This window comes from Oncorhynchus gorbuscha, linkage group LG07, assembly GCF_021184085.1.
Source record: "Oncorhynchus gorbuscha isolate QuinsamMale2020 ecotype Even-year linkage group LG07, OgorEven_v1.0, whole genome shotgun sequence".
NCBI classification, from domain to species: Eukaryota; Metazoa; Chordata; class Actinopteri; order Salmoniformes; family Salmonidae; genus Oncorhynchus; species Oncorhynchus gorbuscha.
The window spans coordinates 18,207,375-18,233,830 of NC_060179.1; the positions used below are offsets into that span (position 1 = coordinate 18,207,375).

A 26,456-nucleotide genomic window follows, 5' to 3' on the forward strand; every position below is an offset into this window, starting at 1 on the left:
AACCAAACTTGTAGGTAGAGTGCCTTCAAAACAAGCATTCTCTCTCTCTGTCACAGGAGCGGAGGCTCATAGAAAGGTTTCATGTGCGGCTTTGGTTACCGTGTCTTGGGCATGGACAGCTAAAAGACCTGGGGAGAGGAGTGTATGTGTGGGTGGCCTGTGTGTATAAGTGAGTATGTGTGGGAGCTCTGTCCTCTACAGGTCCTCTGTTTAGCTGCCTCTACCTCCCCCTCTCCAGGCCTAGAGTTACACTTCAGTGGCCCCAGTCTCCATTGACAACGCTGGACACTTTGTTTGGGCGGAGCAACCCAATCCCCTGAAACAAAGGCCCACTCTGTGGGATGTCATACACTCGCTCGGCAGCCAAGGTACCTCTTCCTTGGCCAGAATAAAAAAGAAAGGTACAATAAGCTATTTATCCCTGGACTACCGAATTAAAAAACCTCCTGGAATGTGAGACCCCCCATTTTTTCCCCCCTGTTTGTATTTCATTTACTTTGAGGTTCTTACCATGTTCATTTTTTCCCATCTGGTAGCAGAATGGAGACAACAATCAGTTTGACCTTGAAAGAAATATGTGATTGCCACAACAAAATGAGCACAAATAACCTGTGTTATATACGTGTTGCCACAACAGCTGAGCACAGGTAACCTCTTAATAAGGACCAACCTGGGTATAAAGACAGGAATATACAGGCCAAAGCACATCCACTCGCTATGCTAACAATGCTTTAACTTCCGCCACATCTGAAACAACTAAACAAACAGATTGCTTTGTGTGTCCTTGCGTCGCAAAAACAGTAAAATATGAAAAAGTAATCAAATGTGGCATATCAAGAAGCGCCAAGTTCCAACCACATTTAAACCTCTAGTTAAACCTCCCAGCATAGCCCCTGTCTGGGGAGTAAGGTGTGGCCTATAACATCAACTGCATGCACTCTATACAAAAGATCACAGTAGGAATCAAACATTTGGTTCTTGTTTTGGTGTGCTTCAAATCAGGTCTCTAAGGTCTACTAATACAAAGGGCCAGATGTACAAGGAGTTTTTCCAATAGGTGATGGGAAATGAAAACAAAGCTCCCCCAGTCATTCCACTTATTTCATGTATTCCAGTCCGAGCCCATCTGATTCAGCCAATTCATGACTTGTTGACCAGGGGAATCTAGTGTGTTAGTTCTGCAATAGATCAAATAAGTCTAACCACTGGGGGTAGTTGATGAAAGGTTTGGGACACAGTATAGCATCTAATATAGGTACAGTGCCTTGCGAAAGTATTCGGCCCCCTTGAACTTTGCGACCTTTTGCCACATTTCAGGCTTCAAACATAAAGATATAAAACTGTATTTTTTTGTGTGAAGAATCAACAACAAGTGGGACACAATCATCAAGTGGAACAACATTTATTGGATATTTCAAACTTTTTTAACAAATCAAAAACTGAAAAATTGGGCGTGCAAAATTATTCAGCCCATTTACTTTCAGTGCTGCAAACTCTCTCCAGAAGTTCAGTGAGGATCTCTGAATGATCCAATGTTGACCTAAATGACTAATGATGATAAATACAATCCACCTGTGTGTAATCAAGTCTCCGTATAAATGCACCTGCACTGTGATAGTCTCAGAGGTCCGTTAAAAGCGCAGAGAGCATCATGAAGAACAAGGAACACACCAGGCAGGTCCGAGATACTGTTGTGAAGAAGTTTAAAGCCGGATTTGGATACAAAAAGATTTCCCAAGCTTTAAACATCCCAAGGAGCACAGTGCAAGCGATAATATTGAAATGGAAGGAGTATCAGACCACTGCAAATCTACCAAGACCTGGCCATCCCTCTAAACTTTCAGCTCATACAAGTTGAAGACTGATCAGAGATGCAGCCAAGAGGCCCATGATCACTCTGGATGAACTGCAGAGATCTACAGCTGAGGTGGGAGACTCTGTCCATAGGACAACAATCAGTCGTATATTGCACAAATCTGGCCTTTATGGAAGAGTGGCAAGAAGAAAGCCATTTCTTAAAGATATCCATAAAAAGTGTTGTTTAAAGTTTGCCACAAGCCAACTGGGAAACACACCAAACATGTGGAAGAAGGTGCTCTGGTCAGATGAAACCAAAATTGAACTTTTTGGCAACAATGCAAAACGTTATGTTTGGCGTAAAAGCAACACAGCTCATCACCCTGAACACACCATCCCCACTGTCAAACATGGTGGTGGCAGCATCATGATTTGGGCCTGCTTTTCTTCAGCAGGGACAGGGAAGATGGTTAAAATTGATGGGAAGATGGATGGAGCCAAATACAGGACCATTCTGGAAGAAATCCTGATGGAGTCTGCAAAAGACCTGAGACTGGGACGGAGATTTGTCTTCCAACAAGACAATGACCAAAACATAAAGCAAAATCTACAATGGAATGGTTCAAAAATAAACATATCCAGGTGTTAGAATGGCCAAGTCAAAGTCCAGACCTGAATCCAATCGAGAATCTGTGGAAAGAACTGAAAACTGCTGTTCACAAATGCTCTCCATCCAACCTCACTGAGCTCGAGCTGTTTTGCAAGGAGGAATGGGAAAAAATTTCAGTCTCTCGATGTGCAAAACTGATAGAGACATACCCCAAGCGACATACAGCTGTAATCGCAGCAAAAGGTGGCGCTACAAAGTATTAACTTAAGGGGGCTGAATAATTTTGCACGCCCAATTTTTCAGTTTTTGATTTGTTAAAAAAGTTTCAAATATCCAATAAATGTCGTTCTACTTCATGATTGTGTCCCACTTGTTGTTGATTCTTCACAAAAAAATACAGTTTTTTATCTTTATGTTTGAAGCCTGAAATGTGGCAAAAGGTCACAAAGTTCAAGGTGGCCGAATACTTTCGCAAGGCACTGTATTTCAGTGAAAATCACAACTGTCACTTTCTCCTGCCTCATTACACAAGTTTCCAATTGGCTCATTCCACCCCTCTCCTCTCCACTGCGACTCTTTCCCAGGTTGTTATTCAGAAAGAGAACGTTCTCAAGCTGACCTTGTAAAATAACGTTGAATGCATAATGTGTTGGCTCAGGACAGATCCAGAGAAATGGGATCGTTAAGAGGAGGGAAAGATACGATGACTTGGCTTGCTGCCCTTTACTGTGGGAGGGATTCTTAACCCAGGAAACAGAGCAAAAGTCAGTTCAAACGAAGCATGAGGGCACACTGCTCACACACACACACATTTACTTTTCATGCTGGCTTGAACACAGACATATAGACATATATATATATATATATATATATATATATATATATATATATATATATATATATATATATATATATATATATATATATATATATATATATATATTATATATATATATCTTACTTTTTTAAAACATTTATTTTACCTTTATTTAACTAGACAAGTCAGTTAAGAACAAATTCTTATTTTCAATGACGACCTAGGAACAGTGGTATATAACCATCCAAATATGCACTAACTAGCATGACCTCTATCAAGAATGGACCCCCACACCAACGCCTGCACGGACACACACTCCAATACCTTGACTTTGTTGTCCTTAAGCCATTTTGCCACAACTTTGGAAGTATGCTTGGGGTCATTGTCCATTTGTAAGTCGCTCTGGATAAGAGCGTCTGCTAAATGACTTAAATGTAAATGTAAATTTGGAAGACACATTTGCAACCAAGCATAACTTTGTGACTGATGTCTTGAGATGTTGCTTCAATATATCCACATAATTTTCCTCCCTCATGATGCCATCTATTTTGTGAAGGGCACCAGTCCTTCCTGCAGTAAAGCACTCCCACATGATGATGCTGCCACCCCCTTTGTTTCAGGGTAGGGATGGTGTTCTTCGGCTTGCAAGCCTCACCCTTTTTCCTCCAAACGATGGTCATTATGACCAAACAGTTCTATTTTTGTTTCATCAGATCAGAGGACATTTCTCCAAAAAGTATGATCTTTGTCCCCATGTGCAGTTGCAAACCGTAGTCTGGCTTTGTATTGGCGGTTTTGGAGCAGTGGCTTCTTCCTTGCTGAGTAGCCTTTCAGGTTATGTCGATACAGGACTCGTTTTACTGTGGATATATATACTTTTGTACCTGTTTCCTCCAGCATCCTCACAAGGTCCTTTGCTGTTGTTCTGGGATTGATTTGCACCTTTCGCACCAAAGTACATTCATCTCTAGGAGACAGAACGCGTCTCCTTCCTGAGTGGTTTGACGGCTGCGTGGTCCCATAGAGTTTATGCTTGCGTACTATTGTTTGTACAGATGAACGTGGTACCTTCAGGCGTGTGGAAATTGCTCCCAAGGATGAACCAGACGTGGAGGTCTACAATTGTTTTCTGAGGTCGTGGATGATTTCATTTCACAATGATGTCAAGCAAAGAGGCACTGAGTTTGAAGGTAGGCCTTGAAATACATCCACAGATACACCTCCCATTTATTGACTCAAATTATGTCAATTAGCCTTTCAGAAGTTTCTAAAGCCATGACATCATTTTCTGAAATTTTACAAGCTGTTTAAAGGCACAGTCAACTTAATGTATGTAAACTTCTGACCTACTGGAATTGTGATACAGTGAATTATAAGTGAAATAATCTGTCTGTAAACAATTGTTGGAAAAATTACTTGTGTCATGCACAAAGTAGATGTCCTAACCAACTTGCCAAAACTATAGTTTGTTAACAAGAAATGTGTGGAGTGGTTGAAAAAGGAGTTTTAATGACTCCAAGCTAAGTGTATGTAAACTTCCGACTTCAAACTGTAACTATTCAGAACCTTTGATATGAGTCAAAAATTGATCTCAGGTGCATCCTGTGTCTATTGATCATCCATGAGATGTTTCTACAACTTGATGGGAGTCCACCTGTGGTAAATTAAACTGATTGGACATGATTTGGAAAGGCACATAGTTACCAGTGCATGTCAGAGCAAAAACCACGAGGTCGAAGTATTTGTCCATAGAGCTCCGAGAGATGATTGTATCGAGGCACAGATCTGGGGAAGGGTACCAAAAAATGTCTGCAGCATTGAAGATCCCCAAGAACATAGTGGCCTCCATCATTCTTAAATGGAAGAAGTTTGGAACCACCAAGACTCTTCCTAGATCTGGCCCTCGGCCAAACTGAGCAATCGGGGGAGAATGGGCTTGGTCAGGGAGGTGACCAAGAACCCGATGGTTTCTCTGACAGATCTCCAGAGTTCCTCTGTGGAGATGTTTTTTCTTTGTCATTATGGGGTATTGTCTGAAGATTTGATGAGGGACAAAAACAATTGAATCCATTTTAGAATAAGGCTGTAACGTAACAAAATGTGGAAAAAGTGAAGGGGTCTGAATACTTTCCAAATGCACTGCATATTGCTTATCCACAAGGGAAGATGTGGAAGCCAACAAGGCATTAACATGTCATTATGCCCAAGCTCTTATTTATGATTTTAAAAGCTGGGTTGGATGATACTTAGTGTTTAATGTTGGACTTTGCAGTGCATCTGTAAACCAGAGCTGGACATTGAAAAATGATTACCAGACCTGCAGGAGAACAGTCACAAATTATAGATGAGTGATCGATTGATAATCCTGACAGCGGAAGCAAAACTGGCCTCAAAGAGGAGATTATTACCATGGTTGCTTACCAACCCAGTTAATGGCCCAGATGTAAAATTGTATGAAGAGGCATACAGATAGTTGATTGCAGTGGTGATTTTAGCGTGTAAATCTTTGTGGGGCAAAATGTAAAAAATATATATTTTTGATGCATGCCAGCAAAGCCACTACACAACATTAAACAATACATTAATTGCACCAACAAACTGTTAGGGCCTACATAAAACTGTCCCAACAGTAGTCCAAACACCTTACCACTGCTACACCTGGCTATCAGTGGAACCTTGTCTGGCAGCGAAACAGTTCATTCAGCCTCATTTACTGCCTTTAAAAAAACATAGCTGATATGGCAGACTTGCTTAAACAAACGTGGTTTCTACTGACAATTGAGATGTACGAACTATGGCATAAGGGGACGACGAGCGGATAAGAGGGAATCCGTCATTTCGCTAGGACGGACATAGTCAATATACAGTTGAAGTCGGAAGTTTACATACACCTTAGCCAAATACATTTAAACTCACAATTCAAGACATTTAATCCTAGTAAAACAATCCCTGTCTTAGGTCAGTTAGGATCAACACTTTAGTTTAAGAATGTGAAATGTCAGAATAATAGTTGAGAGAATGATTTATTTCAGCTTTGATTTCTTTCATCACATTCCTAGTGGGTCCGAAGTTAACATATAATCAATTTGTATTTGGTAGCATTTCCTTTAAATAGTTTAACTTGGGTTAAACGTTTTGGGTAGCCTTGTGATACAGAATTGTGATACAGTGAATTATAAGTGAAATAATCTGTCTGTAAACAATTGTTGGAAAAATGACTTGTGTCATGCACAAAGTAGATGTCCTAACCGACTTGCCAAAACTATAGTTTGTTAACAAGAAATTTGTGGAGTGGTTGAATAACGTGTTTTAATGACTCCGACCTAAGTGTATGTAAACTTCAACTGTAACTATTTGTTCAGCACTTTTGAAATGTACAGCGACAGAATTCAGAATATGGGCCGTTCTTACTGTGTTCTCCCTGTACACCAAGTCAGAAATGTAGGATAAATAAAGAGGGCATACAAGCAGACAATGAATGCTCTTCCAATATTCAATGATTACAGGTACCAAATTATTAGGGTGAGTCACATGGGCTACTAACAACTTACTACAAAACATACACTTAGTATTACTTTCTTAGCTACAGTATACATATTTCCCTGGCATATTACATCATTTATGCAGCAGAATAAAATACATTTTTGGACTTGTTGTGCTGTGCTCACTTGAACAGGAAGGTGGTGCAATGGTCCTTCGTCTGCAAATTGTGTCATCAAATTTTGTCAACAAAGTCTGGCATTCTCTGGATTTATGGTGCTTTCAAGACAACTGGGAACTCAAAAAAAAAAAACAAACAATAATGATGCCATCAGTGATCTTGCAATTCTGAGTTGGATGACCGTTCAAAACGTATTTTCCCAGTCAGGGCTAGTTTTTCCCCCGAGTTCCCAGTTGTCTTGAACTCACTGAAGTCAGATTTCCCAGTTCCGAGTTTCCAGTTGTTTTGAGCACGGCTGAAGTCATGCTAGATGTTTTTTATTTTAAGCTTGGAAAAGAGACCCTTAAACCCAGACTTGGGACCACACACCCACTTCACTGAATAGCAGGCTAGTGATTGCTTGTTTGATTCCTTCCAAACCACTCATTGTTGAATTTGCGATTTCCAACTTGTTGTGTAATGTTTATGTCCAATGGCCGATGAGCACAGATACATTTTAGTTATAATTTATCTTCATTATTTTCCTGAATGATGGGTCACCAATGGTTGATTGCCATTGTGCATACCCACTGCGTACACACTAGTTGAATCAACGTTGTTTCCATGTCATTTAAATAAAATTACGTTGCATCAACGTGGAATAGAAGTTGATTTGACATCTGTGCACAGTGGGTAGTCGCTGTAGAACTAAAGTATATTTTCAAATGAACACAAAGTGACGAATGATTGGGATGAAAATGGTCTCCCGTAGCAACGGCTCATACATACACGTCTCTTTCAACCCTGAGAATTCACTGGTGTGTATGCTGAATGGGACTATTTTAGAAACAAGTTTAATAGTCAGGGAAGGGGTGGAGTGGATTGGGGTGGGTCTTGTAAGTCTCTCATGTACCTCTGCACACACAATAACAATTTTTCTTCTCTCAGCAGGGCAGAAAAACATGGCTGCCAACCAGGTGTGCGTGGTCTAATTAGAAGAGTCAGGGTCAATGTGGGGTGCTGTTGTTGACATCGGTACAGCTCAACCCCCCCTCTCTCTCTCTCTCTCTCTCTCTCTCTCTCTCTCTCTCTCTCTCTCTCTCTCTCTCTCTCTCTCTCTCCTTCACTGTCTGTCTTTCCCTCTGTCTCCAGGTCATCCATCTATCAAGCATGGCTCATTTACTCGCCTCTCTCTCTCTGTGTTTTGGATGAATATGTGAGGAGAGTCTATGGGATACCAAGCTTCAGTCATGAATCAGCTTGCTACTCACTGTAAACAAATCTGGCAACCCAGATTACCTCTGCCTCGAACACAACACCTTTGGTTTGCGTCTCTCAATTGTCTAAGGTGTCTTCCTCTTTCCATATCTCCTCTTTCTTCTGCTTCATCAAATTACTGATAGAAAGATGTCTAGAATTAGATTTTCACTTGTCCAGTTCTTAAAGGAGCAGTAGGCAGCTTTTTGGGCGACCCTACCAAATTCATGTAGAAATGCGAGTCATTTTAATTTTAGCAACCAGGAAATGGCAGAGTGATTTCAGCCTATTGTACCTTTAAATATCAATGTACAGTAGATGGATGGAAGGAGACAAGGAGCAGAGGCTACTGTCAAACAGAACCCCATTACTGATGAAAAGCCAAACTAACGTAGCTAAAGAGGACCCAACAATGTGCATTTTGACATTTGACCTTTAACAATGTGCATATTTCTCATCTCCAACATGCATTACTCTCTGTAGTGATCTAACAATGCATTACTCTCTGTAGTGATCTAACAATGCATTACTCTCTGTCGTGATCTAACAATGCCTTACTCTCTGTCGTGATCTAACAAAGCATTGCTCTCTGTCGTGATCTAACAATGCATTGCTCTCTGTCGAAATCTAACAATGCATTACTCTCGTTGATAATTGGCACTGGATAAGTGTTATAGCTAATTACACAACGCACCACTTCCATTTGATAATGTTATCAATTTCTACTTCAAGGCTTTGCGTGAGTGTGCACTCATAACCCCTGGTGAATAAATAAATAAAAACAGCACTGAGTAAATTACAAAATGCTAAATGGGTCTTTGCATCCCTCTGGTAAGACAAAAACCGATCCCAAACTGTTTGATTTACATGACTGAAGCATTTTGTTCTCACATGCGCGTCAGACCTAAATATAACCCCTCGTGTACTTTCAGACACCGTTTCCAATAATACACTCAGAGACATCCTGTTCACATCGAAAGTTTGCTTATTATTCGGGTGAAACGGCAGAGATTTACAATGCTCTGACGCTGGCGTATTGTGAGGACCGATGTGGAGGGCATTGTTTAAATGTTACTGTGGCATTAGAATGCTGTCTGTGGGTGACCCTCCCAGTCTGCAGTAGCACTAGGTTGGTCCTATTCTGCACTGTTTTGGTTTGGTTTCCTGAGCGAGAGAGATTTTTTTTTTGCTTTGATGTCCGGGCGGCGGGGGTTGGTGGGGGTTCCAACTTCCTGTTACCTTGGCCTAGTGGGATATAACAGAGGGAGCCACAGACGGCCATCCCTGTCGATGTTCTTTTTTTGAACAAACACAAAGACAAATGCATGTCCACGACACCACTGTCCATAACTTGTTAAACAATGCTGAGTGAATTATCACCGACAGGCTGAATCTGGTGTTCTCCCTCTCTTGGCGGTTCTGTGACTGCATGCTGAGACAACTCAATTCAATTCTAACTCTACATTGTCTGCTGTGATTGTACTTTATACAGTAGGAGCCATAATATAATGGACCTTAGTTATGTTTCAGCCTCACTGTAGACTGCATATTACACTTAACATGTATTATCTTACCTCAGGTTTACAGCCAAAAAACATGTGTCCCCCAAATCAGAGTGGATCCATGGCACCAGTGTCAGACTGTGATTCTCCCCCTGTCTGTGTAAATGGTGGGGCACATGTCCACGCCGGGGGCCCTTTCCACACAACAGGCCTGTTCTGGAGCTATACTCTGTGCTAGTCCATATGTTCTACAACAGCCTCTCATCTCGGCAGTGACCCCAAAAACAGGCAGATCTCAGAACCTTCACTTATACAAATGAAGAAGAAGAGAGTCGCATACACTAGTTTCTCCTTGCTGTGTATTTACAGTATATGACTGAGCTGTCAGTTAAAGAGCCTTCATTCGGGTATGAACATACACTTAAATATCTTTACAGATATACTCAGTGGCAACATGTCTTTCAGGGCATTCTGTTTTGAGCCCCACATTTTTAGCAGAGCCTGTTTTGCATGTTATTTTGGCATTAATACGTGTCACATATCAGCTTTCAAACAAGAAAAAAATATAAAATGTGAGATTTGGGTTTTCATAAGGTAGGGAACAGGCAGAGTATCCCGTCTACCATACAACGACGTTACTACAACGTATCCAATTGAACAGCAGATACATTCTTCAAAGGACAAAGTACTCGGTTGGCAACACGGCCTTCCATCTACCACCAACCTACCGAAGCGCAGCTCAGAGTAAATATTTATTGCATTTTTCTTTTCCAAATGGGCGTTAATTTAGAATGCATAAGATATTGTATTTAGGATAGCACAGCTTTGCTCTTTGTTCCTCAGTCTTCCCGCTCTTTCACTCAAACCCAGCCCCTTTTATTTTGCGTAACAAGCTGTCATATCTGTTCCGTCCGCTAGGGACGTTTTCCTTTATGATGTAATTTGTAATCAAGATATGGTTCATTCTTTGTATATGTAATTCTGTGTGATTAGTTAGGTATTTAGTAAATAAATAATTAAACCCAATTTTGTATTGCTGATTCAACTTGTTAGCCAGGGTTTGTGAAGATAACCAAGAATTTACAACTTTCAGATGAGACTGAATTAAGGTGACGATTAATATTAATTAATTAATTATTATTAATATTAATAACAGCTCTATAAATATTATTTTGTGGTGCCCCGACTCTCTAGTTAATTACATTTACATGATTAGCTCAATCAGGTAATATTAATTACGGAGAAATTATTTTATAGAATAGCATGTCATATCATTTAATCCGGCATAGTTAAAGACACGACACATACATGGCATCTTTATTGTTTTCTTGAGTAGGGCAGCTCCAAAATGCAGATGTTTCAGCCTAGCTCAATGCTTTCTGTGGTGGTGGGGCAAGCCAGCAGAAAATATGGTGCGTTGCGCCGTGATTGGCTCAGTGTTCTGACACTCATGGGGACAATACGTCACCGTCAAGTCTAAGTGTAGAGCTCGAAAATTCAAGCCCCATGGGTGCTGCCATAGAGTTACATTAGAAGTGCCCATCCAAGAAGGCTCAAGGTCATTGGCCACAGATAAAATGACGTCAAATCACGTTATATCGACAGTAGCTTTGATTGGACTGATCACGTCAACATCATATTTTCAAAATCTTAGCGAGCAGTCATCATGAATCAAGACGACAATCTACTGGCAAATCCTTTTTAATCCTTGTCATATGAAGAGAAATCATGCGTATCGTTGCTCATCGGCTATAAACATTACACAACAAGTTGTAAATCGCAAATTCAACAATGAGTGGTTTGGAAGGAATCTGTGGTTAACTGCAAGCATTGCAAAGCAATCATTAGCCTGTTATTCAGTGGAGTGGCTGTGTGGTCCCAAGTCTAACATTAAGGGTCTCTTTTCCTAGTTTAAAATTTTAAACATTCAACATTGACCAATGCCCGTCAATGAAGCATGATCTGTGCCGTGCTCAAAACAACTGTTTACTTGGAACTGCAAAATCTGAATTTAGTGTGTTCAAGACAACTGGGAAATCGGGAAAAACCTTTTGAACTTTTATCCAACTCGGAATTGTAAATCGGGAACTCGGGCCTCTTTAATTACCCTAATAATTTGGTCTATTTTCCCCTCTTAATTTTGCCTACTGTTCTGACTTGGTGGTGCACATGTAGCATACAGTATAACCAGTTTTAGAGAAATGTAATCATTGAATATTGTGAGAACTTTCATTGTCTGCTTATATGCCATCGTTATTTATCTGACGGTTCTGACTTGGTCTACAGGGAGAACACTAAGAACGGCACATGACAAGGCTCTGCTGATAGCCAGGTGTAGCAGTGGTATAGTGCAATTGATGTATTGTTTAGTGTTGTGTCGTGTCTTTGCTGGCATGCATTCCACATTAAATGTTTTTTTTTGTCCCACCTAGATTTACATGTAAAAATCGCAACTGGATATACTCTTATCTATAGACTTTGTTTATGGCCAGTACATAATACATATATTCCCACAGATTTAATGAGAACCTATGGTGAATTTGGAGAAGCCATATTATGTCGTTTTTCAAAATCCTTAAAACAAATATTTTCTTAGGCTACCCGGATTGACTATTTTCCCTCTTCTTGAGGCAAACCAGGTAGAGTAAATCAAAAAGAAAAATATATGGCAAATAAAAATCAAAACTGGATGGTGTTTTGAGATAGATGGGAGGGATTGAGTGAAGCTGAAGGATGGGACTAAAAACAAAAGAAAGAAGTCGAAGTGTTGTTGTCCATTAGTTTATTCCAATTAGGGGAGGGGTGATAGGGTTAGGGGAAAATAATAAAGGAAAATGTATTCAAATATATATTTACAAAAGGAAATTACGTAGGCAATTACCTTGATGGAAGCCACAATATGTGCAATATTAAAGCTTATCTAACCCCAAAAAATAAAAAAATATATAAAAAAAATAAAAAAAACAGTTTAAGATAATTACTTTACGGCAAAGAGAGAGCCAGGGAGATCTATTATCGTCTTCACGGCTGTCGAGGTGATTAAAAGCTGTTTGGGGCTTTTTTTTATTCAGCGATAAGACGTTAAAACTAAGACATTCACTGAATAATCCATCTTGCCCTTGGTGCTGGCTGAGTAGATCCTTTCCCTTAAAGCACAACACAACCTCAGCAGTTGTAGAGTGAGAGTGAGAGTGAGAGTGAGAGAGAGAGAGAGAGAGAGAGAGAGAGAGAGAGAGAGAGAGAGAGAGAGAGAGAGAGAGAGAGGCTCCAAGCAGGGTTCTTATCACAGCAATAACACTGATGGGAATTACATAAGAAATCTCTTTTAAGCCTTATAAGCATAATGCAAGTGTCAAATTAAATTGGTCAAATAAATTGGTGTCATTTGCTATTAAGGCTGCATCCTCGTCATTGAAAAGCACCTTAGCTATTATATTAACAGAATCATTTTACAAAAAAATGCTATTCTATATACTTTCTATATGATGGAATTTAACATTCCACATTGTTTATATGATTGTCTCTGTTCTCCTTTGAAAGCCACAGAGGAGGATTTCATTTATTCATATAGGCCTCCATGAGCAGTCTTATTCTAAATTACACCACTAGGTCTACCTGAGTAGCCGGTAAGGATGATGACCTGACATTAGCTTAGACATTCTTGGCCAAATCTTATATTCAGATCTGCACTATAGATGTAGGCTCTTCATTTGATCACCCTGTTGTGGGAGAACTTTCCTGCAATGTAGCAAATGTAAAACGTGATGCGTATTTGAGGTTCAAAAAGGCTTATGAAGTTAGAAATTTCCACTTTGAAATTTCAAACTTGATTTTCCTTACTGAAACATTTAGCCTGGAGATCACAACATTAAATTAACCAACCTTTCCCATCAGAAACAAGCTGCAATGTTAAAGCCAGTGGTGGAAAATGTACCCAATTGACATACATAAGTAAAGATACCTTAATAGTTAATAGAAAATGAGTCAAGTAAAAGTGAAAGTCACCCAGTAAAATACTACTTGAGTAAAAGTCTTTGGTTTTAAATATACTTAAGTATCAAAAGTATATGTAATTGCTAAAACGTTCTTAAGTATCAAAAGTAAAAACACAAATCATTTCAAATTCCTTATATTAAGCAAACCAGACAGCGCCATTTTCTTGTTTTTTATTTTATTTATGGATAGCCAGGACAACATTTACAAATGAAGCGTGTGTTTAGTGAGTCCGCCAGATCAGTGGCAGTAGGGATGACCAGGGATGTTCTCTTGATAAGCGTGTGAATTGTACCATTTTCCTGTCCTGCTAAGCATTCAAAATGTAACAAGTACTTTGGGTGTCAGGGAAAATGTATGGAGTAAAAAGTACAATATTTTCTTTAGGAACGTAGTGAAGTAAAAGTTGTCAAAAATATATAAAAAGTGAAGTACCAATACCCCAAAAAACTAGCTAAGTAGTACTTTAAAGTACTTTACACCAATGGTTAAAGCCCATCACATTGAAAGTACCGTATATAAAGTCAAGCAGAAGCTTCAAGCAGAAGCTCAAACAGGAAGTACCTATGATGCGCTCAATAGAGAAATGGTCCTCAGAATCAGAGGCTAGGCTACAAGACTGCTTGCTAGCAACGACTAGAATATGTTCCGGGACTCCGTCGATTGGATCGACGAGCTAACCACCTCCTTCACCGGCTTCATTAAGAAATGCATTGCCAACGTTGTCCCCACAGAGAAGGATCTCAGCATTCCTAATCAAAAGCCCTGGATTGACACAGAGGTTGGTGCTAAACTAAAGGACAGGGCAACCACACACAGGGCTGTCGCAGACAACTCTGAGGCTACGACTGAAGACATGAACAAGTACAAGAAGTACTGCTAATAACTCTGCAGAGCCATCAAACAAGCAAAAGGACACTATAGGAACGAGGTGGAATCCTATTACACAGGCTCCAACGCCCGCCACATTTGGCAGGGGCTACAATCCATTACGGATTACAAAGGATGAGCCAGCCGTGATCTGCCCAACAATATTTCAATATTTTATGCGCAATTCGACAAAAACAACACTGAGCTGTGCATGGGGCCCCCCCCGCCAACCCAGAGGACTGAGTGATCTCGCTTTCCGAGGCAGACGTGAGTAAGGTTTTTAATCAGGTCAACACTCGCAAGGTCGGACGGTATTCCAGGGCGAGTTCTCAGAGCATGCGCAGAATAGCTGGCAGGCATATTCACTTTAATTTTGAACCTCTCCTTGTCCCAGTCTGTAATCCCCACGTCTCAAGTTCTTTGTTCCCGAGAACTCTAAGACTACCCCCATGTAGCACTACAGCTCAACACTGAGCTTGGGACCCTGGGACTGAACACCTCCCTCTGCAACTGGATCCTGGACTTCCTGACAGGCCGATCCCAGGCCGATACCGGAAGCAAGGAGAAAGGCTGTCAGGACCAAGGTAAAAACAATGTTGGAAGCTGATATAATCGAAGAGTCGAATAGTGAGTGGTGCAGCCCCTTAGTGTTGGTGACAAAATCAGACGGCACCATTAGATTCTGAAATTAGTTAAGAAAGGTAAATGAAATCTCATTTAAAATCTCATCTCAAGTTCGACACTTACCCCATGCCCCGATTTGATTAATTAATCAAACGGCTAGGACCGCCCGATTTATCAGCACGCTTGACCTGACAAAGGGTTATTGGCAGGTGCCCTTAGCTCCCGAGGCATGGGAGAAATCTGTTTCTGCCACCCCAGACGGTCGGTTCCATTACAAGAAGCTGCCCTTTGGACTGCACGGGGCCCCGGCCACCTTCCAGAGGTTGATGGACCGGGTTCTCCGACCCCATCGGAAGTACGCTGTGGCATACATCGACGATATTGTGATCCATGCGAGTGAGCGGGAGACACATCTAAACCAGGTGAGCACAGTAGTGCAAGCCTTACGGGAGACCCAAAGAGATGTTGGCTCAGCACCTAGGGTACCTTGGGTACACGATCGGGAGGGGATGTGTCAAATCCCAGATTAAGAAAGTGAAGGCGATTTGGAACTGGCCCCGCCCCCTCACCAAGAAGCAGGTACGCACATTTGTGGGGTTGACTAGTTACTGCTGGATATTTATTCCCCACTTTGCCTACCTTAGCCAGCCCCCTGACAGATCTGACCAGGAGCCGTCTGCCTGCCCATTTGACGTGGACTAAGGAGACGGAGAAAGCCTTCCAGGACCTAAAGGGAACACTGTGTTCTCGACCCGTGCTGGTGACCCTGGACTTCTCCAAACCAATGTTTGTACAGACCGATGCGTCTGAAGGGTGGGTGCCGTCATATCACAGCTACAAGAAGGTGAGGAACACCCAGTCATGTACATTAGCTAGAAGCTGTTACCGCGCAAACAAAGATATTCCACGGTGGGGAAAGAATGTCTAGTGATCAAGTGGGCGCTGAAAACGCTGAAGTATTACTTATTGGGAAGGCATTTCACCCTCGTAACAGACCGGGGGGGGGGGGCAGATCGCAGGGAGAGGTGAGGGAGAGGTTATGGAGGGGAGATATCTTGCAGCCCGCTGGCTCCACCCCCAAGCCTTATATGGACTTCCTGCCACAACAAGGTGAGGCTGTGGTTTGTTAACTTCTCTAGGATAGGGGGCAGCATTCGGAATTTTGGATGAAAAGCATGCCTAAATTCAACTGCCTGCTACTCATCCCCAGAAGATAAGTTATGCATACTATTAGTCGATTAGGAGGAAAACACTCTGAAGTTTCTAAAACTGTTTGAATCATGTCTGTGAGTATAACAGAACTTATTTAGCAGGCGAAACCCCGAGGACAAACCATTCAGAGTTTTTTTTTTTGAGGTCACTCTCTTTTCAATGGGTTTTCATTGGGAATCCAGATTTCTAAGGGACCTTCTTGCAGTTCCCACCGCTTCCACTGTATGTCAACAGTCTTTAGAAATTGGTTGAGGTTTTTCCTTTGTGTAATGAAGAAGTTTGGCCATCCAGAACGAGGTTAACTTGAAGTGTACTGTTAGATAGAGGCGCATGACCAGAAAGCTAGCTACAGTTTGTTTTCCTCCTGTAATGAACACAGATCATCCCGTCTTCAATTTTATCGATTATTTACGTTAACAAATACCTAAAGTTGTATTACAAAAGTAGTTTGAAATGTTTTGGCAAAGTTTACATCTAACTTTTGAGATATTTTGTAGTCCCTTTGCGCAAGTTGGAACGCGCCAAATAAATGGACATTTTGGATATATATCGACGGAATTAATCGAACAAAAAGACCGTTTGTGATGTTTATTGGACATATCGGAGTGCCAACAAAAGAAGCTCGTCAAAGGTAAGGCATGAATTATATTTTTATTTCTGCGTTTTGTGTCGCACCTGCAGGGTTGAAATATGCTTCTCTCTCTTTGTACTATGGTGCTATCCTCAGATAATAGCATCGTTTGCTTTCGCCAAAAAGCCTTTTTGAAATCTGACATGTTGGCTGGATTCATAACAAGTGTAGCTTTAATTTGGTATCTTGCATGTGTGATTTAATGAAAGTTAGATTTTTATAGTAATTTATTTGAATTTGGCACTCTGCATTTTCACTGGCTTTTGGCCAGGTGGGACGCTACCGTCCCACATATCCCAGAGAGGTTTAACCAGGGAATGTTTGGAGATAAAGGAGGAAGCAGCCTGCACAAAGTGGCAGAGTAAGGAGAGAACAAAGTGCATTATGAAGAGTGGGAGAAGAGAGAACAATATCTGTGTGATTACACGTTGTGACCTGGACTGTCGGACTACCCCCCTTGTGCACCGAACCGGATTGGCTGAGGACCCGAGTGTGAGGATTACCCCTGGAGAACGGAACGGACAACGAGAACGGCGTGTGGACTGGGAAGTAATTGGTGAATTCTTCCTTCTTCCCCAGTGTACCAAAATACCTATTAAACTCCCTATTTGCATTCTAGTTGTGCTCCTGGTGCATGTTTTGTTATTGAACTTGGTGACGTGGAAACCCCACTCCCTTGAGCATGCTACAACATTTATTATGGTATTGGCACTGACCCTGGAACTGACCCTCTATATAGCTTACTTACTTTTCTTGTGTTCTTCTTATTTCTATTTCTCGTCTTTTTTTGTCCTACTTTACATTGATATTGATTATTGCATTGTTGGGAAAATAACTTGCAAGAAAGGCATTTCACCCCTACTTGTGCAAATGACAATATAAAAATAAAACTAGAAATCTTTACTGATCTGAAAAGACAGTTTAGGTGATAGCAACAATATAGAAAACGATGGAACTGAATGACCTGGAAATCACTTTCACCTGTCCCGTTCTTTGATATTACTGTAAAAGAGGCAAGGAGATGAGGAGAAGATGCAGCGCATTTGACTATTAAGAAGCACCCTTTGTGTTAAGACAGCAGGTAAACCTTTATGACAGAGAGGCTTATAAAATGACATGCTTTGATGCAACACATAACTAATGGTTTTGCTTTTGTTTCTTCAACTATTCATGCATAACATTCTTCTTCTATAAAATATACTCTGCTTTAGATCTATGCCTTTTCACAGCTTTTCAGTTCTGGGTCATCTCATAAAAGATTAGTCAGAGAGTTACATAAGTTTCCCTCATATTTCTTGTCTGCATGACAAATGACGTTGTCTCTGTCTCTGTCAGACAAAAGAACATTGTCAACCCCTGTATGTGTTGAGTACAATGAAACGTCCTCTTATCTTGTGTATTTGAAATGCTACTTAGCTTTTGGGGCATTTATCAAGTCCTTCAATAGCAGTCGTTACGAAATGTCACTACACGAAAGGCTCAGAAATGGGGTACATCTTTGCATCATCACTTTCTAATGAGCTATCAGACATCAGATAACATACTGTTAATTATTCTAACTGAAAAATAAATATGAATATAAATATTTGAGGGAAAATTGTATGTAAAAGATGGAAATGGCAGGACTGACTATAAGCCTTCCTCTAAACTGCAATACAAGAGCAGTTAAATATTAGTAATCTGCTTAAATATTAGTGATGAACTGGGCACAGTGTCAAACAGGTTTATTTCAAAAGAACCAGGAATGGCAGATTAAAAATGCCCTCTTCCCCTGACATATAATTGACCGTGTGCTTTCCCTTGACCTGCAGTGAGCTCAAAGCATTGTCTATTAATAAGGGGCAATCTGCAGTTGTTACATCCATTTTTGGACTTATAAGTTAATGATATGTCCTAGAGGTCGACCGATGAATCAGAATGGCCGATTAATTAGGTATTTTTGGGCGCCGATTTAAATTTTTTTTTAAATTATTTTTATACCTTTATTTAACTAGGCAAGTCAGTTAAGAACACATTCTTATTTTCAATGACGGTCTAGGAACGGTGGGTTAACTGCCTTGTTCAGGGGCAGAACGACAGATTTTCACCTTGTCAGCTCGGGGGATCTAATCTTGCAACCTTACAGTTAACTAGTCCAACGCAATAACGACCTGCCTCTCTCTCGTTTCACTCCACAAGGAGACTGCCTGTTACGCGATTGCAGTAAGCCAAGGTAAGTTGCTAGCTAGCATTAAACTTATCTTATAAAAAACAATCAATCATAATCACTAGTTAACTACACATGGTTGATGATATTACTAGATATTATCTAGCATGTCCTGCGTTGCATATAATCTGACTGAGCATACAAGCATACAAATATCTAAGTGTCTGACTGAGCGGTGGAAGGCAGAAGCAGGCGCGTAAACATTCATTCAAACAGCACTTTTGTGCGTTTTGCCAGCAGCTCTTCATTGTGCGCCAAGCATTGCGCTGTTTATGACTTCAAGTCTATCAACTCCCGAGATGAGGCTGGTGTAACCGAAGTGAAATCGCTAGCTAGTTAGCGCTCTAATAGCATTTCAAACGTCACTTGCTCTGAGCCTTCTAGTAATTGTTCCCCTTGCTCTGCATGGGTAACTCTGCTTCGATGGTGACTGTTGTCGTTTTGTTGCTGGTTCGAGCCCAGGGAGGAGCAAGGAGAGGGATGGAAGCTATACTGTTACACAATACTAAAGTGCCTATAAGAACATCCAATAGTCAAAGGTTAATGAAATACAAATGGTATAGAGGAATATAGTCCGATAATTCCTATAATAACTACAACCTAAAACTTCTTACCTGGGAATATTGAAGACTCATTAAAAGGAACCACCAGCTTTCATATGTTCTCATGTTCTGAGCAAGGAACTGAAACGTTAGCTTTCTTACATAGCACATATTGCACTTTTACTTTCTTCTCCAACACTTTGTTTTTGCATTATTTAAACCAAATTGAACATGTTTCATTATTTACTTGAGGCTAAATTGATTTTATTGATGTATTATATTAAGTTAAAATAAGTGTTCATTCAGTATTGTTGTAATTGTCATTATTACAAATAAATGTAAAAATAATCAGCCGATTAAATCGGTATTGGCTTTTTTGGTCCTCCAATAATTGGTATCGGCGTTGAAAAATCATAATCGGTTGACCTCTAATATGTACCCATTGATTCTTGAAGAACATAACTTAGAAATTCCTCACGAGTTTAGTTTAACTGTCATACTATATAGCCTCAAAACATTGTTAAAACTATAATTTTTATATCATGGATGGTCAGTCGTTGCATCCATAGCTCTGTCTATGAATTTGAGATTGGTTACATTTCTCCAGCCCCATCCTTCAGCTTTTTACCAAAACAGGGGTGGGGAGTACGCTTTGTTATTGTTTCTACTGCTGATTGCCACTTTAAGCGGAGGTGAACGCTGCACAGAGTGACTCCAGGGTCTCACTTGATTCATCATACCACCCCAGGACTGACTGTACGTCGCTCGGTATAAGACTAAAATGTAAATGCAAGACACAATCTGTAAGATTTGAGAGTTTATTACAACTGTATTACTGTATCATGACCCAAAATCTGACAACATATGTGTGTATACAGGGAGATACTGGAGAATCCAAAAGTCTTCCTGTTTTCTCTTATGATACAGCACATAGACACAGAGGTGGGAAAAGTTTCCATTAATGCAACTTTGTAGATTCTGTCCTGAGACTCCGGAAGAGAAGCTTACCATGGAGGTCAAAGGCTAAGTAGCATTCCTTTCCCCAAAATGTTGAAAGAGAAACAGAGAGCAACATAGAAAGGGTGAGAGAAAGCAAAAGAGTGAGAGTGAGCATGAGAGTGAGAGAGAGCAATAAAGAGAGAGATGAGCACTGCACCAATGTGTAAATGAAGGTAGCACAGGACTGAAAATTAATTGCACTAAATAACACACAGAATCCTAAGAGGGTTGAGCATGTTGATGTTGGGAAGGCCTGAATCCCAGCACAATGCTGACAATGTGCTTTTCTAATTCTTCCTCAATTTTCTCTTTCATCTTCCCACTGTAAAAAGACGGAGCAATTGTGGAGCATGGGATACACAGAGAGAGAGAGAGAGAGAGAGAGAGAGAGAGAGAGAGAGAGAGAGAGAGAGAGAGAGAGAGAGAGAGAGAGAGAGAGAGAGAGAGAGAGAGAGAGAGAGAGACATTAAGGAACACCTTCCTATCAGGGATACTGAAAATCACTTAAGGAATTTGTGAAATTCCACATTGGGAATATAGTCAGAACACTAAAGGCTTCTAGAGGCTATGGAGAGGTGTAGTATCATAATGAAATAGGTGGCCTATTCTACAAGTCTATTAGCCAGTGAGAGGAAATGGTTTTATGGCCCTAAGGGGTCAGAGGTCATTTTCACCCAAAGGAGCCATTAATTAAATGCTACTGGGTGTGTGACAAGGGTAGGACAGAGTGTGTTCTGTTTGTAGACTTAGAGGCTGTGTTTCGGTAGGCTTTCCTGTATACATTTATAATGCAGTCTTTTCTTGGGGATTACTCTAAACAAATGTGTTGAAGCACCATGCAACAGACAAACAAGATATTTGCTGAAAACATTTTTTTGGCATTTTCTACTGTGTGTGTGCTGGTAATACAGCAAAATAGATCGTGTCTATGCTTTATATATTGTTCAAATGAAGGCTACATTGAAACCCTATCAATAACAACACAAGGACAGCAGATTAAATATACTTTAAAATGCTGTTGTTGAAATGCTGGAGGTGTTCCTCTTCAACATACTGCACTATACTTCCACACTAGCATCAGACCCTTGAACGGACCCACACTTGTTCAGGTAAGAGGGTTTACACACACCCCTTCCCTGCAGATCTGAACAAGAGCTCGGTAGAGGTAACCAAGAACATGAGCTGTGGTTTATGTAAGGGATAATCAACGAGGGGCGTGTTCTATGGAAAATAATGAAATAATGTTATAAACCACAGCTCATGTGCTTGGTTACCTCTAACGAGCTCTTGTTCACCACACAAACAGTTCTTGCTTGCTATTATGAAAATAACAAAACTTTTTTCAATTCGACTTTTTGCTTTCAAAAGCAGCTCAAATAAAACTTTTAAAAAGGAACTATAGTCATAAAATTCTACCATGCAAATACACTGTGTGTTATAGGGAAATAATGATCGCTCTAGAATGCCTTTCAAGCCAATCAGAAAATAGTATTCAACAATACCACAGTATAAATAGAACGAATAATGTATTATGTCCTGTGCTCTTAAATGTAAATGACAGTAATTGCACTTCTGTAAGTGTGTGTGTGTGTGTGTGTGTGTGTGTGTGTGTGTGTGTGTGTGTGTGTGTGTGTGTGTGTGTGTGTGTGTGTGTGTGTGTGTGTGTGTGTGTGTGTGTGTGTGTGTGTGTGTGTGTGTGCGCGCGCGTGCGTGTGTCCGTCCACGTGAATTAATCTTCTGTGCGCTACTGCAAGAGCCTCTAATAAGCTAAGGGACGTTTATCTGAGAAGTAAAGAGAAACGCAAAGCAGAAAACCAGGCAAAAGCGTTGACCCTCCATCTGCTTTCATGCTGGGGGACAGAAATAGACTTGTTGTGCTCTCTTATAGAAGGCCCTACTTGCTCTATGGATCAGAGGCCAGTCTCCAGCCTATACTTCAGATTTCTCATCTGAAAGCTTTGCCAGACACATCTGGATGTTATGAGGGTGTTTCAGATGTAACAAGCCTGACATTACTAGTACATTAACCAGGCTTTGGAGACGAGGACAGACATGGGGCTCTCCTGTACTCTAACACTGTCTTGTCAGGAAATTCTCATCTGGACTCAACTCCCTTTTTCTATGTTCATGTGGAACTGGTGGGAATCGAACCTGGGTCTCGCGCACACCAGCCCAACAACATTAGACCGAGAAGATATCCTCATGGCCAAGAGCGAAATAGTATCAGGCAGGTCCACCTTATCACAAGAGCGGGATTCCAAATCACCTCCACTATAAATGCATTGCCCATTAATGCCCATTGCTCATACCCTACTTCTGCCACTTCATCAACAAAACTGTTTGAGACCACCGACTTAAGCCCTAAAACCAAAGCGTATAAATAACTGAAGCAACAAATGTACTCACGCATTGCAGTAGGGCTTCTTATCGTAGCCTTTGTAGTTCTTCATGTTCAGGGTCATCTTACACACCTCGCAGTGGAAGCATCCTTTATGCCAATTCTGGAAAGGAAAACACAAATTATATTTCAATTCAGTTTGGCCTTCTGCTGGTGCTCAAATTTGAGAATTGTGAATGAATAAGTGCCTTCATTAGTTGAAAGGCATCCGAGACATAACTAATATTCCAGAGTTCTATGACCACAACCAAGAGAAGTGATTCTAAACAATTAAGTGAAAAAGAAAATAAGAAAGGTTTCTGAATTCAACAAAGGTTACCGTATCAAAACAAATCAAATGTGCCGAATACAACAGGTATACCTTACAGTGAAACGCTTACTTACAAGCCCTTAACAATTATTTTTCTTAACTGCATTGTTTGTTAAGTTTTAAAAAGTTCAACATAAAAAATCAAAATCAAATTAAGAATTAAAGAGCAGCAGTAAAATAACAGTAGCGAGGATATTTACAGGGGGTACCGCTACAGAGTCAATGTGCAGGGCACAGGTTAGTCAAGGTAATTGAGGTAATATGTACATGTAGGTTGAGGTAAAGTGACTATGCATAGATAATAAACAGAGAAGCAGCAGCATAAAAGAAGGTGTGTGTGGAGGGGACAATGCAAATAGTCCGGGTAGACAATAGATTAGCTGTTCTGGAGTCTTATGGCTTGGGGGTAAAAGCTGTTAAGAAGCCTTTTGGACTTCGACTTGGTGCTCCGGTACCGCTTGTCGTGCAGTAGCAGAGAGAACAGTCTATGACTAGGGTGGCTGGAGTCTTTGATCATTTTTAGGGCCTTCCTCTGACACTGCCTGGTAGAGTGGTCCTGGATGGCAGGAAGCTTGGCCCCAGTGATGAAATGGGCCATACACATTACCCTCTGTAGTGCCTTGCGGTCGGAGGCCGAGCAGTTGCCGGACCAGGCAGTGATAAAACCAGTCAGGATGCTCTCCGTGCAGCTGTAGAACCTTTTGAGGATCTGAGGACACATGCCAAATATTTTCAATCTCCTGAGGGGGAATAGGCTTTGTCGTGCCCTCTTCACGACTGTCTTGGTGTGTTTGGACCATGATAGTTTGTTGGACACCAAGGAACCTGAAGCTCTCAATCTGCTCCACTACAGTCCCGCCGATGAGAATGGGGGCGTGCTTGGTCCTCCTTTCCCTGTAGCCCACAATCATTACCTTTGTCTTGATCACGTTGAGGGAGAGGTTGTTATCCTGGCACTACATGGCCAGGTCTCTGACCTCCTCCCTACAGGTTGTCTCATCGTTGTCGGATGATCAGGGCTACTTTTGAGTCGTCAGCAAACTTAATGAAGGTGTTGTTGTCGTTCCTGGCCATGCAGTCGTGGGTGAACAGGGAGTACAGAAGGGGGCTGAGCACGCACCCATGATGGGCCCCGTGTTGAGGATCCACTGGGAATGTGATGAAATAAATAAAAGCTGAAGTAAATCATTCTCTCTACTATTATTCCGACATTTCACATTCTTAAAATAAAGTGGTGATCCTAACTGACCTAAGACAGGGAATTTTTACTAGGATTAAATGTCAGGGATTGTGAAAAACTGAGTTTAAATGTAATTGGCTAAGGTGTATGTAACCTTCCGACTTGTCATCGATATATCTGTCTCTTCTTCATGAGAATGATTTGGGTGTCTGAACTAAATCCTTTGCGTCTGACCCGTTAAAGAAAAAATCTTCATCCAGTCCGACTCGTTAAAGAAAAAAATATTCATCCAGTACGAGGTGAGTAATCACTGTTCTGATATCCAGAAGCTACTTTCGGTCATAAGAGACGGTGGCAGAAACATTACATACAAAATAAGAAAAAAAACACACAATAGCAGAATTGGTTAGGCACCCGTAAAACGGCAGCCATCTCCTCCGGGAATTGCCCTGAGGTAATTGCTGATTCCAAATTGAGCAAATAATTTAACTAAGAATATGCCTCTATATGTGGCAGGTGTCAGTGCTGTACAATAGGCCATGCATTTGGTTGCAGATACGCCTGTGCTACAACTGTCCACTGGCGTTTTGGCCACAGATTTGCTTGGATAGGTGACCGAATGTAGTCAATGTCCGTGATGTGTTCCGTTTGATTGCATGTGCATGTGATGTAATGTGTGATGTCCTTAGAAAGTGGGCCACATTGATACCATATGGCCATAAAGCAGGACCAGGGTTTGTGGTTTAGATAATGGGTAGGCCTGCAGGGTTTACGCAGGACCCAGGGCTGAGTGGTCAAGATAAAGGCTATAGCGTTGGTTTAGCAGACATAAAATGCTCACTTCTAAGTTACCTTTTTACAAAAAGCCAAAGAACCCTGAAAGTCAAAGAACCCAAAGAACCCTGTTGGAACGATTTTTTTCTTAGAGTGTATGCTACAATAGATAGGCTACTATAATACACCTATAAACTTTGGCATAATCTGGTCTTGTGTGTAGCAGTGCACTCACTCTTTTGTGACATTAGGCTATGTGGCCAAAGATAAGTTTGAATCGAAGTTTAAAAATCTACCAACAGACTCCTGAAATACAGCGCAGTCAATTCTGATATAGACAACTGCCTAAAATTGTGATCTGACCTTATCAAGGCAGTTGACTTTCTCTGTCGGATAGACAATTTTCCCACAGCGCGCGCACGGCGGGTTCATTTTCAAATATGCGTCTTTATTCCACACGACAATAAATCCAATATATTCGTGCGCAATAGTGGTTCAAAACCTGGCAACAGCTCTGTATCATATCCCGAGGTCAAGTCGGTAAAAATAAAGTAGCGCGTCTCTCTCTGAGTGGTGTCTCGCAAGTACGTTCGCACAGTCACTATGCTGTCCTGAGTGGATGCCGCATTAAAATTGCACAAACGTAAACTGTGGCTGCTTGTGTGACACAGCACCTACCACGATCCAAGCTGTTTGATTCAGCAACGAGACGACAGCGCCAAGCCAGGACCACATGATGTTCGTGCATTCGTAAAGAGCGAGAGAGAGAGAGAGAGAGAGAGAGAGAGAGAGAGAGAGAGAGAGAGAGAGAGAGAGAGAGAGAGAGAGAGAGAGAGAGAGAGAGAGAGAGAGAGAGAGAGAGAAATGGGGATGGATGGAGAGAGAAAGACAGAGAGACAGAGAGAGAGATATCCTTTAGACCAAAATCCCATTCATTTAACATGCCTGCTTCTTTTTGCCTGCTTTTTCGTACATCTGAAAAGCATAGGGGATTTTAAAAAACACTGCAAATTAGAATACACCTAAATACCTAGTCATGATTCAGGCATTTTCACAGATCACATAACCTGTGTAAATGGTTCTCTGCTTTTTTG

General features: G+C 41.0%; 1 protein-coding gene across 2 annotated transcripts in view; it reads right to left on the bottom strand.

Moving 5' to 3' along the window:
• LOC124039585 (LIM zinc-binding domain-containing Nebulette-like) overlaps positions 1-26,029 on the bottom strand; it is a 139,122-nt gene extending 113,093 nt beyond the window's left edge. The window contains exons 1-2 of one of the 2 annotated variants that reach the window (XM_046355719.1): positions 25,726-26,029; positions 23,107-23,201 (exon numbers count right to left, since the gene is read on the bottom strand). In XM_046355719.1, coding sequence (XP_046211675.1) covers positions 23,107-23,201; positions 25,726-25,794 — 164 coding nt within the window. In that variant the 5' untranslated portion in view covers positions 25,795-26,029. The remainder of the gene's footprint in view (positions 1-23,106; positions 23,202-25,725) is intronic. The other variant, XM_046355718.1, reaches the window with a different exon arrangement.
• Between the last annotated feature and the right edge of the window lie 427 nt (positions 26,030-26,456).